This window comes from Brassica napus, chromosome C5 (genome assembly GCF_020379485.1).
Source record: "Brassica napus cultivar Da-Ae chromosome C5, Da-Ae, whole genome shotgun sequence".
Classification (NCBI taxonomy): domain Eukaryota; kingdom Viridiplantae; phylum Streptophyta; class Magnoliopsida; order Brassicales; family Brassicaceae; genus Brassica; species Brassica napus.
The window spans coordinates 50143352-50159985 of NC_063448.1; the positions used below are offsets into that span (position 1 = coordinate 50143352).

Sequence of the window (16634 nt, forward strand, 5' to 3'; positions counted from 1 at the left end):
TGTGTAATACGAGTTCTTATCTTATCAATGAGTAGACCATAATCCTCTTTTCCCATCTTTTTTGTTAGCAGCGGCAGCCCCAAGTAACGAACTGGTAATTTCTCAGACGCAAATTCAAACTATTGTTCCAATAAGCATGTTTCTGCTTCAGACAACCCCACATAGTAGATAGTAGTTTTCTCCTTGCTGATTTTAGGCCCGAGACCTTTCCAAAATAATTAAACACTTCCACAATGCTTTCTATGGATCTGACTCTACCATCTGTGAAAACTATTATATCATCAGCAAAACTCAAGTGGGTTAGCCCCAGATTCTTGCATTTGGGATGATACCCCATGTTACTATCCTTGGCCTATTTGTCTAGCAACTTCGACAGAACATTCATGCAGATTACAAAGAGGTAAGGCGACAGAGCACATCCTTGCCGTAGGCCTCTTGTACTTTGAAAATACCCAGCAAGCTCACCATTAACTTGGACAGAAAACGATGTCGTTGATATACAGAGGGAGATCCAATGAATGAACGTTGGAGGAAAATCCATAGCTTCCAGTGTGTTGAAGAGAAAACTCCACTGAACCGAATCAAATGCTTTAGAGATGTCTATCTTTAAGGCGCATCTAGAAGATACCGTGTCTTTATGATAGTCTTTCACCAGCTCCGTGGCAAGCAAGAGATGCTCAATAAGAAGACGGCCTTTTACGAATGCAGTATGGTTCAAAGCAATAAAGTCCGACAGCGTGAGCTTTAACCTGTTGGCTATTATTTTTGAGATGACTTTATATATGACATTGCACAATGATATGGGTCGGTAGTCATTCATCTCATGAGCCACAGTTTTCTTGGGTATTAAGACCAGAATTGTTGTATTCACTCCTTTTGGTAAGAAACCTTTCGCGAAAAAAGACTGCACTGAAATAATGAATTCTGGTCCTATAATAGACCATGCAGCTTTGAAAAACTCCACTGTGAATCTGTCTGGCCCAGGCGATTTATCACAAGGCATATTGAAAAGTACTTTAGTGATCTCCTTCGCTGTTACCTCTTTTATAAGCTATTGCTGATCAACCTCTGAGCATCAGTATGGTAAAAGCTCCTGCAACTTACACACATCAATTCCCTCAAAGTCAGTTGGCTATGCTGAAGAAATTCTTTGAAGAAACCCTCAGCCTCTTCTTTTATTTCATCTGGTTTCTTAACAATGCGGCCATCTCTGCACTTTACTTCTTTGATCGAGTTATTGATGTCTCTTGCTGTTCCTGCCCGATGAAAAACTCTGTTATTTTTGTCCCCTACCTTCAGCCAATGCAACTTAGATTTTTGCTTGAGAAATCCCTCCTCCAACCGAGCAACATGTTCCCAACGTGCATATGCATTGTTTTCTCTTTCCAAGTTTTGTTGTGATGGGTTCCTGATAGTCTCCTCTTGATACACACACAGGTTCTCATAGGCCTCCTTGGTCTTCACCGAGAGGTTTCCCATTTTTTCCTCAATACCCTTATTTTTGGTTTGAGAGCTTTTAGCTTCTTTGAGAAATGATAGAGCGAGGACGTTGACAAGAAAATAGGGTCAGTTGTTTGCCAGTAATTCTCCATTAGCGGCTTAAAACCTTCTAGTTCTGCAATTGCGTTGACAAACTTGAAAGGTCTTTTTGGCCGATTCAAAGCTGAGCGGAGATGAACCCTGCAGCGTAGGTGATCCGAGCAACCTCCAGCCTCGAAAACACTATAGGACTGAGGGTAAGATCCAAGCCAATGATCATTTATCAAAACTCGGTCAAGCTTCTTAGATATAAAGACCTTCTTCTCTTTTATTCGTCCATGTATACTGAGGGCCATGAGCAGCTAGATCCAGCAGATTGCAGTGATGCATTGTATCCTGAAAATCTCTCATTCCTTGAGATAATGTGTTCCTCATCCCATACATCGAATGTTCTTCAGCATCTAGAATCTCATTAAAGTCCCCAGTGATTATCCAAGCCTTACGACGAATAATCGGTGAGTCCTGATGGGCTTTAAGATCATTCCATAATTCTCTCCTCTCTGTCTCAGTGTTATGAGCATAAACACATGTGAAGAAAAATTCTTCTACGTCCTCGCCGATAGCAACTGAGACTGTGATCATTTGATCAGTTTTATAGAACGATGTGACTCGAACTTCCGGTCTCCACACTAGCCATATTCGGCCAAGTGGATTAAATTCATAGTTGGATATCAGATTCCTATATTTGAAGACTGAATTCGAGATCCTCTGACTTTTTCCTTCTTTTACTCGTGTTTCCAACAACGCTCCAAACATAAAATCTTGGTCCTGAACCCACTTCTTCATTACAGAATGTTTGACTGATTTATTGAACCCTCTAACATTCCAGAAGAAACTCGACATATTATTTCTTCTTGTAGGTGCGTTTTTTACCTGCAACGCTAGGAAATCCTTCCTTCGCGCTTAAGGCAGCTAGCTTTTTTGATGATTTGATGTAGGTTTTTGATAAACGTGAGATAGTTGGTCGAGGTGGACGCTCACCTTTCTCTGTTTTCCCCGTTTTTCCTATATTCATATCTGAATGAACATCTGAATCTGAATCAATGAACATCTGAATCTGAACTCGTTAATTGCGTGTGTTTTTTCTTTTGCGTTCTTGCTTATTCTTCTTGAGAGAGAGATCTGAGTATATGTGTTCATAGTTGCGAGCTTGAAGATCCTAACAGTTACTATAATTTAACTTCATAATTTCCAGCGCCATACATAAAGTTGGCAAAAATAAAACAAGCATCAAAGTAAAAAAAACCATTGTCCACTTCCCACGGCCGAATACCGATAAGCCTCGTTTGGCTCGTGTGTTCATGTCTCGCGATCCATGTTATTTTCTGAATTTATATAAAATTCTTTTTTTTGCCAACTTTATGTATAATCTGAAATTAGAATTATCATTCAAATAGTAAGACATGAAAGAGAGTTCCTTACACATCAAACCAATAATTATCTCAACCACTGGACATATGCACACTTGAAATCTTGAATTGTCTTCCGATTTCTCTACCTAAAACTATACGTATATTTATTTAAGACTAAAATGTTCTTCTTGGTTTGCTATTAAACAAACTCGCAAATTATTTTAAGTTATTCTTATTCTTAATTTAGATGGCCATTTAAATTTATTATTAAGTTGATTTTGTTTATAATTGGTGAGGCCATCGAAGAAATCGAGATTCGACGGTGCAACCTATATATGGCTGGCTGTGTCATTAATTTCGTTGATATGTCGCATTCATCGATCATCATGTAAATGGATGGGAAAGCTAGCTATAAATTAACTATCTATTAATTTAGAACAGATACTCTAAAGTCTATAGTATTATACTCATCAAAACACGCAAACATACACAATAATTGTTCTAAACGAAGAGATAAGGTGTCGAACAAAGGGAGATATCGTGTTTGTAAAGCATCACTAAAGTTAAAAACGCAATCGATTACATTGAATATAAACCATTTCTTTGTCCTCTCGTCAGATGCATAAGAACCAATTATTCGAGTTACGAAGTGGTAGTCGAGCAGCAGCACGTATCATATATATGGCAAAGAGCTAGCCACAGCCTGAATCACTAATTAATAGTACTATTATGAAGAGTACTAAATATACAACCATGGATCCATATTAGTCACGATTATGTGTTATATATTATATATTTTTGAATGACAATAAGGTTTGGGTTTGAAATTCCGTAAATTTTTGTAGAACAAGAGCATGCCATGTTTTGACTTTTGAGAACTTAAGGCGGATCTTCAACACGTATTGAGTGGCTGTTCTTAATGGGTTCTTAATTTATAATCAATTCGGATCTTAAGACGGATCTTCAAAACGTGTACTGGGTGGCTGTACTTAATGGGTTCTAAATTTATAAGCAATCCCTAGTAAAATTCGTAATGCTTTTACTGATCCATAAGTAGAGAAGCTAACGCGAAGGCCATGTTTCTGTACTTGCAATATAGCGTAGATTTCGATCCGAGCTGTTCTCCTTATTTTATTACTACAGTTTATTGTTTTTTTTTTTTGAGAACTAGCTATAGTCTATTGTCGAGAATACTGATGAGTGATGAGATACTTATTTGACAATCTTTAAGACTTGATTGCACATGCAAACTTTCATTTGCCAGTTCGTCAATTTTCAACATGTGCATGTTTGATATTTAGACTCGAGCAGACATATTAGGCGCAAATGCTGACCAATATCTGATCCAACTCAAGGTACATTAAATAATTGAACATTCATATACATGCATTATGTAAATATCACGACTGGTGAGAGTCGTCACTACAAATCCATAACTTGGGAGTATCCCATTTATTATTAATTTTTACATTCCGTAGGTCGATGGATCACAGAAAAACAACGTGTGCTCTTCATAATTAGAAAATGAATGATATTATTTTGCCACTAAACAAGTCAATCACAAGAAATTCAAGTTTTTTTTCTCTCTAAAATCCAGTTACGTATAATATACATATAGGTTATATATTAACCAGTTGAATTACGCAGTGTTCTGACTTGATTATGGCTCATAGTTCGCCACCACTTGCAAAGATATTTCTATTTTATGATGATGACAAATTTAATAATTAATCATATACATTGACAAGCATGCATGCAATGTTGCAGCTTATTGATAATTATACTAAACGAGAATCTCAGTTTCCTTCTTAGAAAAAACTGAAACTTCTGTTTTCTCATCTACTATAATTCTTGCATATGAAAAACCCAATGTTTTTATACATACAAAAAGGTAAATCATCCTTTCTGTGACTGACTGGTTGCATACTACACTCAAGTTTTAAGTATATTGTATAATTAGATCCCTTTTGGGGTTAATTATTTCGTAGAAAGTTAAGCTTCACACTTATGGATATGTATATAGTTGAAATACCTTTCAGGCTTTCACAATCGTAAATAGTATCGATAGAAACGCACACATTAAGCTTATCCATATATAGCAAGGAGAGGTTCCTAAATAATTATTTTGAGAGGGTGCATTTATTTTAGACGGCTTCGTTATGTATATTGTTTTGGCTTTGATTCCTTTTCATTGATTGCATTTATCCTATCTTATACGAAAGGTCTCCTTTCTTCTACACTTTCTCGACATATCAAAATTTAATACTATGATAAATTTCCCTAAAATATATAACCATTACATAAAAATACAAAGAATGATGATTCTTTTACGCTTTGCTGACACTGGACATTCCATAATTTCAGATAAAAATAAAATGAAACTAGAACTATCACTAAACAAAGGAACGAATAGTCATTTTCATCTTCTATATTAATGTGGGACGTGGCGGAAACAAGTCTCATTTGAATGGTATTTTACTCTTCTATCAAAATAGTGGTAAACGAACGAGGGATTAGGATGACAAACAAGTGGGAGAAAACGTCGGGTCCACGATAAGCGTGACACGTCAACCTTGTCGGTGGGAGCCATGGACATCTACTGGATAATGTGCAATGTTATAGGACAATAAGGCATCGACGTAACAAAGAAAATGAGTGGCTATTTATGTGTAAAAGATGGGAGCTACAAAAATACGATGTGTTTTATCTTCTTTTTTGTTTGTTTGTTTAATCCTCATATGATTTATCTTATGCACACGAGAAAAATAATATGGATGAGACTGCCACATATTCAAATTTAAAAACATTCCCATCAATCTCGATCTTCTAGGAGCCCCTCGGCCCTCGTAATACAACCGATACAAATTGAACAAATATGATTCTAGCAAAACGAGAATGTACTGTTCTTGGTGGGTTCAAAGAGAGAAAAAAAGGTTAAGATATATCTTAACTAAAAACACAAATCATGAGCATGTTCGTTTGCATGTAGCTGCGTGCAACATGCAATCTCGACCTACAATCAAATATCATTCGTTTATATGTCGTAGGATTCTACAATTGATCGTTACGACCATGCAAATAAACAACACTACAATTGATATTTGATGAAGAAAATATGAAAATTTATTTCATTCAGAAAAAAATATGAAATTGTATTATTATTCTGATATACTATTTTCCCTTGTATGTTATCTTTGTTCGTGTCATCTAATTTTGGTAATATTAAAGAAAGATTTATTGTGTAAAGAAAAGAAATTTGTGATATTTTAATATAAGGAATCCCTCACATTGATTGATTTGGTCGGTCCATTATAATCCATTGCAATAGTAACAGGTTTTCTTAGGCCGGCTATGGGCGCTATAGTTCAACTTAGGCCTACTCATAAATAAAGTCATTAGTGACAACCGAATCTAGTCTTTATTTTTTTAAAGCCGATAATTATGCTATTACAATTATGAAAAATATTATAGACGATTCTAAAGCCGACAATTCTATCTGCCGTATGTAGATTCACGGCTGACTGCATCAGCTGAACCGCCCTATCGGATCCACGCTTAACGGCACTCCTTGTGCCATGTTGTAAGTTTTTTCTCTTTTAATTCGCATAATTTCGTCTTTTCCAAAGAACGAAACTCAAACCTCCTAATATAGAAACATTAATGAATATTTGGTCAAATCACTGGACCGAAAGGGCTTCCACCTACCGAATCTAGTCTACTGTCGCATTAAAATTGCTTTTTAATTTATATATACCAGACTACTAGATAATTGTTTCGCTTTTCATCTTTGGATAAGGATGCTGATGTTGTGGATTAGATGAAATGACGAGGGCCACATTTAGGATTTATTATTGTGTTTATGAATAATATCTTGGAAGTGAAAAAAGTTAATAAACGATTAGCATCGGCTCAACTTGCAGAGTAGTATATAAAATCATGATTCAACTTGACATTTTATGTCATTGATTTTTTTTGTTTATATATAATATCTTTGTTAGTAGTACAGGCATCATAGTTGGGACAGAAGAAACAAAAATGGGCATTTTGATTTGAGAACAAGTAGGAATAGAGTTACACATTTGTATATAATGGATGTCTCTCCATTTAACTGAACAGTGAAATGCTAAACCGGCCTACTAACGAAAATTTGATGATCTTTTAGCTTCTCCATGATCCCAGAGAGTAGGCAACCTTTACTATACTACTGTGGTGCTTACTTGCTCATCTACAAATTCACCCCAAAAAATAGAGATGATAGTTATGATATGTGTCGCTTTACTGAGATTATCAACTAAATGGATTTTATGAACGATATTGATGAAGGAGATAGATTTAACTTACTGAGTATAAAGGAAGGCAGGTTTGATTCTGATGATGGCTTTGGCTTTGGCTTTGGCTTTGCCATTTCAATCATGATCTCAGTCGAAGAGTCCCTTGAGAATCCTAACTTCTCCATTATTTTCTCTAATCTTTTCCCGTTCGTCAGATACAGATAACCAATCTGGAGATTGAAATAGAGGAAAGCAGGCTTGATAAGCAGAGGTAGAAGAACACAGTGTAAGTTTAGTTATTGATGGATACTTACCAGTGTCTCCAGTGATGATGCTTTGTTATAAACCGCAACACCTGCACGCCTTCTTGTACGAGTTCTAGCCGAGCCTAGATTCTTCCCCCACCTGAGAACATCCCTGCAGCAAATACACATTCATCATATACATACAATCAATGACAAGTGAAATCACTTTTCTCAACTCAATTACAGAGAAAAGCTGGATGCTGAAATAAATGGGTTTAGTGTAGTGACCTCTCTTCCTTTGTTAGGAAATCATCATCAACAAGTTTCTTCAGCAAAGCATACTGAACAAGATAATGAGACAAAGTTAGCAATTAACATATTGTAACAAAAATTACTCAAAAGTCTAAAATTTGTATTAAGATAAAAGGAAAATAAAACTACTAATATCTTTAAGCTGAACCAATTGAATTTCTCGTATTAATGGTGTAATTAGATTAAAAAAAATATGTAAGACTACTAAGCAAAACCATGTAACAAAGCAAACACTATACCCTGCTTCTTCGATAACATAATACCATATTCAAATACTGATTTGAGAAAACAAAGGGAGGTCAAGAGTTGAAAAAAAAACCTGAGCTTCACAGCGCACCACAGCTCTAACACGATCGTTATAATCTTCAATACTAAGTGGAGGGAAAAGGAAATGCCTACGAGCATATAGCTGCAAAAAAAAAAAAAAAACAAGAAGAACCTATCCCGTGAGAGACTAGTACAATCTGCATTTCACATAAAACTAATCAACAAAGATTAAGGGCATGAGAGCAATGTGGAAAACGAACCTCATAGATGGAATCACCTATAAAAGCTAAAGAAGCAGCATTGAATACTGATCTTGGCTTCTCCAGCTTCGGTGGACTCGGAGACCACGTCTCATACCCCATGTAACTATCAACAACTTCCTCACTCAAAGTCAACTCTACACGCACAACACAATCTTAGAAAACCATATCTCCAACAGAACCATAAAAATTGAAACTTTTGATTAGGGTTCGTCTTATCTACGCAATTCCATTCAGAAAGTGTCTACCTTTGCTTTCGGGTCGCTTGAGCAAATCGTCGACGGAGATGCTGATTCGCGGAGACGGAGGAGGAGGTAAAGGCGGCGGTAAGAAAGAGTTGCCGTTAGGGGTTTTCTTCACTTTCCGAGGCGCGTTAGGGTTGTATGGGAGTCTAGGCTGTGTATCCAAGGCAGCTCTCACGGTCGAGCTCGCCGATAAAATCACCATTGAAGCTTGACTCTGTGATTCTTCTTGTCTTCTTCCTTTTTGAGTCAGTTCCAACGATAAGGCGACGACGGTCCGCTAGCACTTTTACGACGTCGTATAAGATAATTGGGCCTTCCTTGGGCCTTTTTCTTTTGCTCTGCTGGGCCTTTTTCTTTACACTCCTTTTAAGCGTAGTGTGTTATAATAACTAACTCCTCGACACCTAACCGAGGACCCTCCAGGTTTTTGCATGTTCTTTTGCATAAGGTTAAAGTTTAAAAACATTTATCTATTCTCAAACGACGATGTTTGTTTAAACCAGAGACTGTACTTTTTTGCTTATGTTTTCTTGTCCGTATTAGCTACAAATGCGGGTTAAGACTTAAGACACATGAGCTAGCATTGAAGCAATGATTGATCTTTTTTTTCCTTCTAATTTTAGGGGTATTTTGGGTCTTGACTAAACTCCAAAGGAATGGTGGGATGGACTCTTACCTCGAGTATTCAAATGAACCGAAACATAAGTCTATATCCGCATGGCCACAAGGTGAAATATAGTGGGGTAATTTTATTGGGGTATAATTCCTATACGATCTAGGAATCATACAGATAAGTTTTAAATAGATTTTAGATAAGTTCTATTATTCATTTTTCATGTTTATCATTGGCTTTAGGTTTTTCTATTCGGTTTGTACTTTGTTTGGTATAAATACCAAGCTTGATCCTCAATAAAACATAACTTTCTTTGATCCATCATATTCCGAATCTGGATCGGTTGGCAATCTTAAAGTCTGCCTACCACTAGATCACCACTTTGTGATTATGATTGATTTTCAAATGCATGTTAGAGGAAGAAGGTGAACCGGTGCCTGGTGGTCAAGAAATCAATATTGATTGATATAATATATTCAGGTGCATGCGTACCGATAGAAATAGAATGTATATCGTTTGAATTTGAGACACAATTCTTCTTGATGTTTGGGGTTGGGTTCAGTCAGACTAGGTACGGTCATGTAGGCATCAAAGACTAAGTACTTAAAAAGTTTCGATTTCTATAGTGTTTGTTCAGATTTAACATTTTCTAGTTAACATTAACATCATATATATATGCGTTGTTTTATCGAAATTATCAAGATATATACTTGCATAAGATTACAAAAAGTATAGCATAAATTTCATCGAATGGTCAAAATGGTAGGTATTGGGTTTTGCATCAATGTCATAAAGAGGACAAAGGATCGTGTTCTTGGCTATCCAAAACTCTAGAGATTGTGAAATCAAATGGGGCAAAAATATACTCCAGTTGTTAACTTCAACTGGTTCTTCACATGGAGATATGGTCCAAATGAAAACAACCCCACAACTCCCCAAAATTATAAATACTGCATATTATTTGACTCTCATTAATTTTGAATTGGCTTTTTTCTTATTCTATTCTGTCAACTCTCAATCTTTGATACTTTTTGGGCAAGAAAATATACAGATCTATAATTTTCAGTTCTTACAAAAGAAAAAGAATAAGTAAAATAGTAAGTAATAGATTAAGAACTTTCATATGCTTTATTCAAAACCCTCTCGGATTTCCAAAGGTGCACGACCTTAAATCAAAGGAACTCATGCAATAATTAGATATGATTAAAGCACTAATTTGTATAGTGTCTTTCATCTTCTCTTGATCAAAATGTATATACAATTAATGTGATGCATGATCATATAAAGATAGTTCCCGTGTTAGGTATTGCTTGATTGAAAAGCTTATAAATGGCGTTTATAGATATTATAAAAGAATCATAAGTTTCCCAAATAATTAATATTATTGGGAAAACTATTATAAAGTATATAAAAAGAGAATCGCTAATTTTATTGTTTGGCATTAGTCAAAAGGTTAGATGTTAAATTACAATTAAAACAGTGGCTTTTAGGCTCAAAGTTTGTATAATCAAAGTAGTCAAGCGGCTAAACAATCTCACTTCTTTAGATTCTAATATATTATACCAGAGATCATACATGCACAAGCTGTATGAAAGTGAGGTGGTGTGCATGTGGTCCATTCATGAGGAAATTAAATATAGTGTCCTTAAATAAAAGTATCATGCTTTTATCTGTAGAGCTTCGTTTGATTACGTAATGTGTTTTTTTTTTACCGAATGCATTGATTACGTAATGTGTTCCATGGTTAACATATCTGAAGTCCAAAATTCGAGTATGGTTTTTTGGATGCTGACCAGTCTGGCATCATAATTATATTAGACTAAACTAAGCTTTAATACATCTCTAGTCGTTAACATTTTAACCGGTTTCTGATCTCATACGAACCAATCACAAATTCAAAAGCAAACCACATTTTTCAAAGTCTCAAAAGGAAACGCGTTCTGATATATTATACCAGATATCATACATGCAATCGCAAAGTTTTAACCCCGTACGTATTGACATATGTGTACACACCCAGACCCAAATACTATAATTGTATTCTCCTGAATATATTCGCGCATACATGATACATACGAGCATGCATGTATCCACTACGATCATGGCAACAAGATGTGTTAATATATGTGGTGAAATAAGATATGTGGCCTAGTGGAATTTCGCACGAATGCGCACCCAAAATACCCCACAAGCCAAAAGACAATTAGCACACTTTTCTTTCGATATATTCTTTATCTATTCTCTTCATTTCCTTATAGAACCTTACTTCTTCAAATATAATTTTACCAAAAAATAATAAATAAAATTTTGGAAAATAATTGATATTTGCTTGGCTCAAATTATGGATATACAAGTACCAGCTTGATAAAAAAAAACTTGTTTCTTTCTTTTTCTTTTCAATTTTCATGTGCTAAGTAGAAAGATATTTTTTTCAAGTCCATAATATCATGTAAAAATAGCTTGAGAACTGGATATAATCTTTAAATAATTAATTAGCGGTGTTAACAGATGTATGATTTATAATATGCTTAATTTGTTTTTTTATCCTTGCGCCATTCATGATTCATCTCTTATTCTTTTCCTACTATACTCTATTTGTGTGTTTTTGTAAGTTGCGTTGCGTTGCCGGTTATATTCTAACGAAATTGGGATTATTGAGTGTAATGACGACGTACTATCTTACCAGTTATATACTTCACATTATCACGTCTATAAAATTAAATAAATAAATTCTGAAATAAAATAAAAGAATTATAATCAGCCACATGATTTGTTGCCACACCGCACCATGATTAAAGTTATATAAAGAGAGATACCAGGACAGATTCAAAGTGAAAGAAAGTCCCAAAAACAAACAACCAAAAAATTAAAACACAAACCCATTCGTGTGCGTGCGACTAAGTTAAAACATTAATGGACATTTCTTCATCACTTTTACTCTTGTCCTTCTTCCTCTTTGTCATCATTATCTTCATCTTTAACAAAATCAATGGTCTCAGAACATCCTCAGTCTCAAAGAAGAAACCTACTGAGCATGTTAGTACTCACAGCTACGGACCAAGGTTCCCACAAGGAAGCTTGGGATGGCCTATCCTCGGAGAAACCATCGAGTTCGTCTCTTCTGCTTACTCTGACCATCCCGAGAGTTTCATGGACAAGCGTCGAGTTATGTATGAACTCTTCTCCCTCTCTTTACCCTTTAATGTTCACAGTATACTTTTCTAAAATCTATAAATAAATATATTTTTTTATGTATGCAAAGGTATGGTAGAGTATTTAAGTCGCATATATTTGGAACGGCCACGATCGTGTCTACGGACGCAGAAGTTAATAAAGCAGTTTTACAGAGCGACTCCACGGCATTTGTGCCATTCTACCCTAAAACGGTGAGGGATCTCATGGGAAAATCGTCGATACTTCTGATAAACGGGAGTTTACACCGGAGGTTCCATGGATTAGTCGGTTCGTTCTTAAAGTCACCACCTCTCAAAGCTCAAATCGTTAGAGACATGCACAAGTTTTTGTCCGAGTCCATGGATCTATGGTCCGAGGACCAACCTGTTCTCCTCCAGGATGTCTCCAAGAATGTTAGTATACTTTCCCCTTAATTATTATTTTCATGCATTAATTGAAAAATAAATAGGGAAATCATAATGATACCACCACGGAACATTAATTTATTTTAAAGAACATGGCTACAATCATTACATTTGATATAATGATTACAAGTTTCTGCTTTTTTTTTGTTTAAAGAGAACTAACTATTACACCCTTTTAGTTATGTTTTGATATGTGATTAATATTTATTTTAATTGGTAGGTTGCATTCAAAGTACTTGCAAAGGCACTGATAAGTGTAGAGAAAGGAGAAGAGTTAGAAGAGTTGAAGGAAGAATTTGAACAATTCATCAGAGGACTCATGTCACTGCCAATTAACTTGCCTGGAACCCAACTTCATAGATCTCTCCAAGCTAAGAAGAAGATGGTGAAGCAAGTTGAAAAGATCATAGGAGACAAAGTCAGGAGAGAAAAAAACAAAGAAGAAGATGGTGCGGTTGCAAAAGATGTTGTGGATGTGCTGCTTAAGGACTCAAGTGAAAATTTAACTCACAATTTGATTGCTAACAATATGATTGACATGATGATTCCTGGCCACGATTCGGTACCTGTCCTCATCACTCTGGCTGTCAAATTTCTATCCGATTCTCCTACAGCTCTTCATTTTCTAACGGTAACTAACTTAAACCATATTCAAGTGATGATAGTTTAGTTTGTAATCCCTTCTTCTAATCCAAGTTGAATCTAGATTTTTAATGTATAGGCGAATTTGTTCCAAGAATATATATAGAGAAAAAGATAAAAATATCACTAAATCAAGTTTTTGTTCCCAAACTAGCACTCAAAGTCAAAAGTCACAAAAATAGCACTTAATGTTTTATCAAAAGTCACAAACTTAGGGTTTAGAGTTAAAGGGTGGGGTTTGGGGTTTAGGGTTTAGGGTTTAGGGTTTAGGGTTTAGGGTTTAGGGTTTAGGGTTTAGGGTTTAGGGTTTAGGGTTTAGAGTTTAGAGTTTAGGGTTTAGGGTTTAGGGTTTAGAGTTTAGAGTTTAGAGTTTAGAGTTTAGAGTTTAGAGTTTAAGGTTTAGGGTTTAGGGTTTAGGGTTTAGAGTTGAGAAATGAGGTTTTGGGGATAAGATTTCAAATTTTGAAAAATAAAAAAATTAAAATTTTCAAAGGATAAATTTAGAAAGGTGCTATTTTGGTCATTTTAGTTTTTGAGTGCTATTTTTGTGATATAAACTTAGAAATGTGATATTTTGGAGATTTGCCCATATATATATCATGTAATGGCTATAAGTTTTAAATTGTAGTATGAACTCCAGTATAAAATCTTCTAGACATGAAAAACAAAAGATTAGACTATAGTGATAAACCTTTATTTCTATCTTTCACAATAGAGAGAAACAAATCACTCAGTAAGGTAAAAGAAATTAATAATGGATTGGAAACTCATATTAACTCGTGGATATATGATTGCCACGAAAATTTTATATGCTCTACTTAAAATATTTATGATTTATCAGGAAGAAAACATGGAGCTGAAAAGTTTGAAGGAGTTGACAGGAGAGCAACTATATTGGAATGACTATTTGTCTTTACCTTTTACACAAAAGGTATATATATTCTCCTTTTCCTTGATATAAGTTAATTATATGTGAAAAAGTTTATTGGGTCGTTTAATAAAATTTTATCACCAATCATTATCACCAGGTCATTACAGAGACACTGAGAATGGGAAATGTTATAATTGGAGTGATGCGAAAAGCGATGAAAGATGTTGAAATAAAAGGGTACGTGATACCAAAAGGATGGTGCTTCTTGGCTTATCTCAGATCAGTCCATCTTGATAAACTTCACTATGACTCCCCCTACAAATTCAATCCGTGGAGATGGCAAGTAAGAATCACTCAAATACAGTTGTTACACAACCAAATATTTAAGACGAATTATATATCTAAGTAGATATACGTTTTTTTTAACTAGGAAAGGGACATGAACACGAGTAGTTTCAGTCCTTTTGGAGGTGGCCAGAGGTTGTGTCCTGGTCTTGATTTGGCCCGTCTTGAAGCTTCAATTTTCCTTCACCATCTTGTCACTCGCTTCAGGTAATAAAAATAATTACATGATATTATTACAGAACTATTCATATATATATATGGTAAATACTTAAATTTGATGACAAAAAGAAGAGATAAAAGGTGTGGCAAGTGCTCAAGACTTTAGACAAACCGGTACGTTAGGACCATATAAGTCTCATCTCCTTTTGACAAATTGGACTCAGTTACTAAAAGACAAAAGTGGAAATGTATTTCTTGAGAAAACTTGTAGCTAGTAATTAACATTCAAATCTAAATCTAAATGATCTAAGTCTAAAGATTTTATAACATTGGTTATGCTATGCAGATGGGTTGCAGAAGAAGATACAATTATAAATTTTCCTACAGTGCATATGAAGAACAAACTACCCATTTGGATCAAAAGAAGATGATTGTCTTTCAATAAGTAGAAAATGGAGAATCGATTTTGCATTAGTTAAGTGTAGAAGGTTAAAGAAGTTACAAGTCACACGAGTGTTTGAAAGTGGGAGTGAGATGAAAGTGATAGTGACAGTAAAGACGACATACATGATAGAGTGTAGAGAGAGACAAAAAAGGCAATCACACGTGTGGCAGGTGACAAACCCGTGTCAACTATTTGTCGGTTTCCGTCAAAAGACATATAACGACAAAATCTCAAAACCTTTATGTTTGCTGAAAGGGCTCCACGTGGATCCCAGCTGCTTAGTTATTTTGTCGACATTAGAACTTCTCGTTTTTACTAGTACAAACAAAGGTGTATGATATTACTATGTATGTTCATGATATAGAATCCTAATTAATTTTGACGACTATTCCTCTTCGTATGTGTACTAGGACATCATTACAGAGAATTTTATGAACTCTGAGTCTCTGACCCATCATTCATTTTGAAATCTTCGTTTTCAGTTTATGAAATAAATTTAAGTTTGCAGAGTCTAGCAAAGATATATTATACATCAGTATTTTCGTTATTTCCCCTTAGTTAATAGTTCTCAGTATCAAAGTCGAACTAAACCTGTGACTGTGAGATGTATATGCTTTAGATAATCTAACTAATACTAAAAGGGTTATATGAGAAGTAGAGAGGGTGTCCACGTCAGATTAAAAAATCGGCCAATAGGAGCGGCTCTCTGCCACATCAGACACGCGATGTCCAAAATCGAGTATCGGCCCCTTTCTCTTCGTCTTCTCCGTCGTCTTCGTTTCATGCGTTCACCGTTCTGGCTTACTAGCAATCAATCATGTCCCCAGCAATCAATCTCCTCTCCATTTCTATACACTATTTGATCTCATTAATGGAACCTTTTGACTTTCCCAATCTAAGGTTCTATATAGATCTCACACTCCACCTCTAATCTTCACCAAATCTTATTCCCTCCTCACGATTATACCCTCCGCGATGATGTTATCCGATGTTTCCGAGTCAGTGAAAGCGAGCGGTGAAGCTACGGTTCCCTCCGTTCCGGTCAAACCCGTCAATCAAACCAGTGTCTCTTCTGGCGATGAAAAAGCCGGCGATGTCAGTTCCGTGAAATCAGAAGTTCTCTCTGCGGCCTCCTCCGGTCCGAGCAAGTCAATTGGTAAAGCCGGTGTTTCTGTCGGCCTCAACATCGGCGCTAAGTACAAAGCCTCTGTCTCTTCCCGCGATAAAGGCAAGGCTATCGTTGGGAAGGCGATTACTTTCAGAGACGTGACGTTCGGGCCATATGACGGCGAGATACGGTTTCGTCTGATCCACTTTTGGGAGGCTTGGAATGTTCAGACGAAGGTGCTTATTGGCCTCGAGATGATCCTCATCGATGAAGAGGTAGAAACCGATATCTTTTTGCAATTATAGTTTATGCAATTGTTTGTTTATCAGTGGTTTAAACCAAATATTTGCTATAATGTCTT

General features: G+C 35.7%; 2 protein-coding genes across 3 annotated transcripts; one reads left to right on the forward strand and one right to left on the reverse strand.

Annotated features, from left to right (window-relative positions):
• Positions 1 to 6825: 6825 nt before the first annotated feature.
• BNAC05G39580D lies at positions 6826 to 8826 on the reverse strand. Its single transcript, XM_013882334.3, has 7 exons — positions 8495 to 8826; positions 8247 to 8383; positions 8039 to 8128; positions 7696 to 7748; positions 7477 to 7579; positions 7233 to 7392; positions 6826 to 7116 (listed from the first exon to the last, which is right to left on the reverse strand). The coding sequence occupies exons 1-7, from the start codon at positions 8691 to 8693 to the stop codon at positions 7088 to 7090; spliced, it is 771 nt and encodes a 256-aa protein (XP_013737788.1). The 5' UTR covers positions 8694 to 8826; the 3' UTR covers positions 6826 to 7087.
• A 3098-nt stretch (positions 8827 to 11924) lies between these two features.
• Positions 11925 to 15558, forward strand: LOC106440615 (3-epi-6-deoxocathasterone 23-monooxygenase CYP90D1-like). Of its 2 annotated transcripts, XM_048757135.1 has the most exons (8): positions 11925 to 12274; positions 12367 to 12691; positions 12924 to 13334; positions 14187 to 14276; positions 14374 to 14559; positions 14647 to 14768; positions 14853 to 14894; positions 15067 to 15558. In XM_048757135.1, the coding sequence occupies exons 1-7, from the start codon at positions 12018 to 12020 to the stop codon at positions 14884 to 14886; spliced, it is 1425 nt and encodes a 474-aa protein (XP_048613092.1). In that variant the 5' UTR covers positions 11925 to 12017; the 3' UTR covers positions 14887 to 14894; positions 15067 to 15558. The 2 variants fall into 2 exon arrangements, with proteins under 2 accessions (XP_048613092.1, XP_013737787.1); XM_013882333.3 differs by lacking the exon at positions 14853 to 14894 and having other exon boundaries at positions 11926 to 12274.
• The last annotated feature ends 1076 nt before the right edge of the window (positions 15559 to 16634 follow it).

What these genes read in the sequence shown, in the direction of transcription:
- BNAC05G39580D (XM_013882334.3), bottom strand. Translation starts at nt 8,693, where the DNA reads ATGGTGATTTTATCGGCGAGCTCGACCGTGAGAGCTGCCTTGGATACA. An exon ending in TAGGTGATTCCATCTATGAG is followed by an intron (nt 8,129 to 8,246) that starts GTTCGTTTTCCA and finishes TTTTTTTTGCAG; the next exon opens with CTATATGCTCGTAGGCATTT. An exon ending in TTCCTAACAAAGGAAGAGAG is followed by an intron (nt 7,580 to 7,695) that starts GTCACTACACTA and finishes TATTTGCTGCAG; the next exon opens with GGATGTTCTCAGGTGGGGGA.
- LOC106440615 (XM_013882333.3), top strand. Translation starts at nt 12,018, where the DNA reads ATGGACATTTCTTCATCACTTTTACTCTTGTCCTTCTTCCTCTTTGTC. An exon ending in ATGGACAAGCGTCGAGTTAT is followed by an intron (nt 12,275 to 12,366) that starts GTATGAACTCTT and finishes ATGTATGCAAAG; the next exon opens with GTATGGTAGAGTATTTAAGT. An exon ending in CTTTACCTTTTACACAAAAG is followed by an intron (nt 14,277 to 14,373) that starts GTATATATATTC and finishes CATTATCACCAG; the next exon opens with GTCATTACAGAGACACTGAG.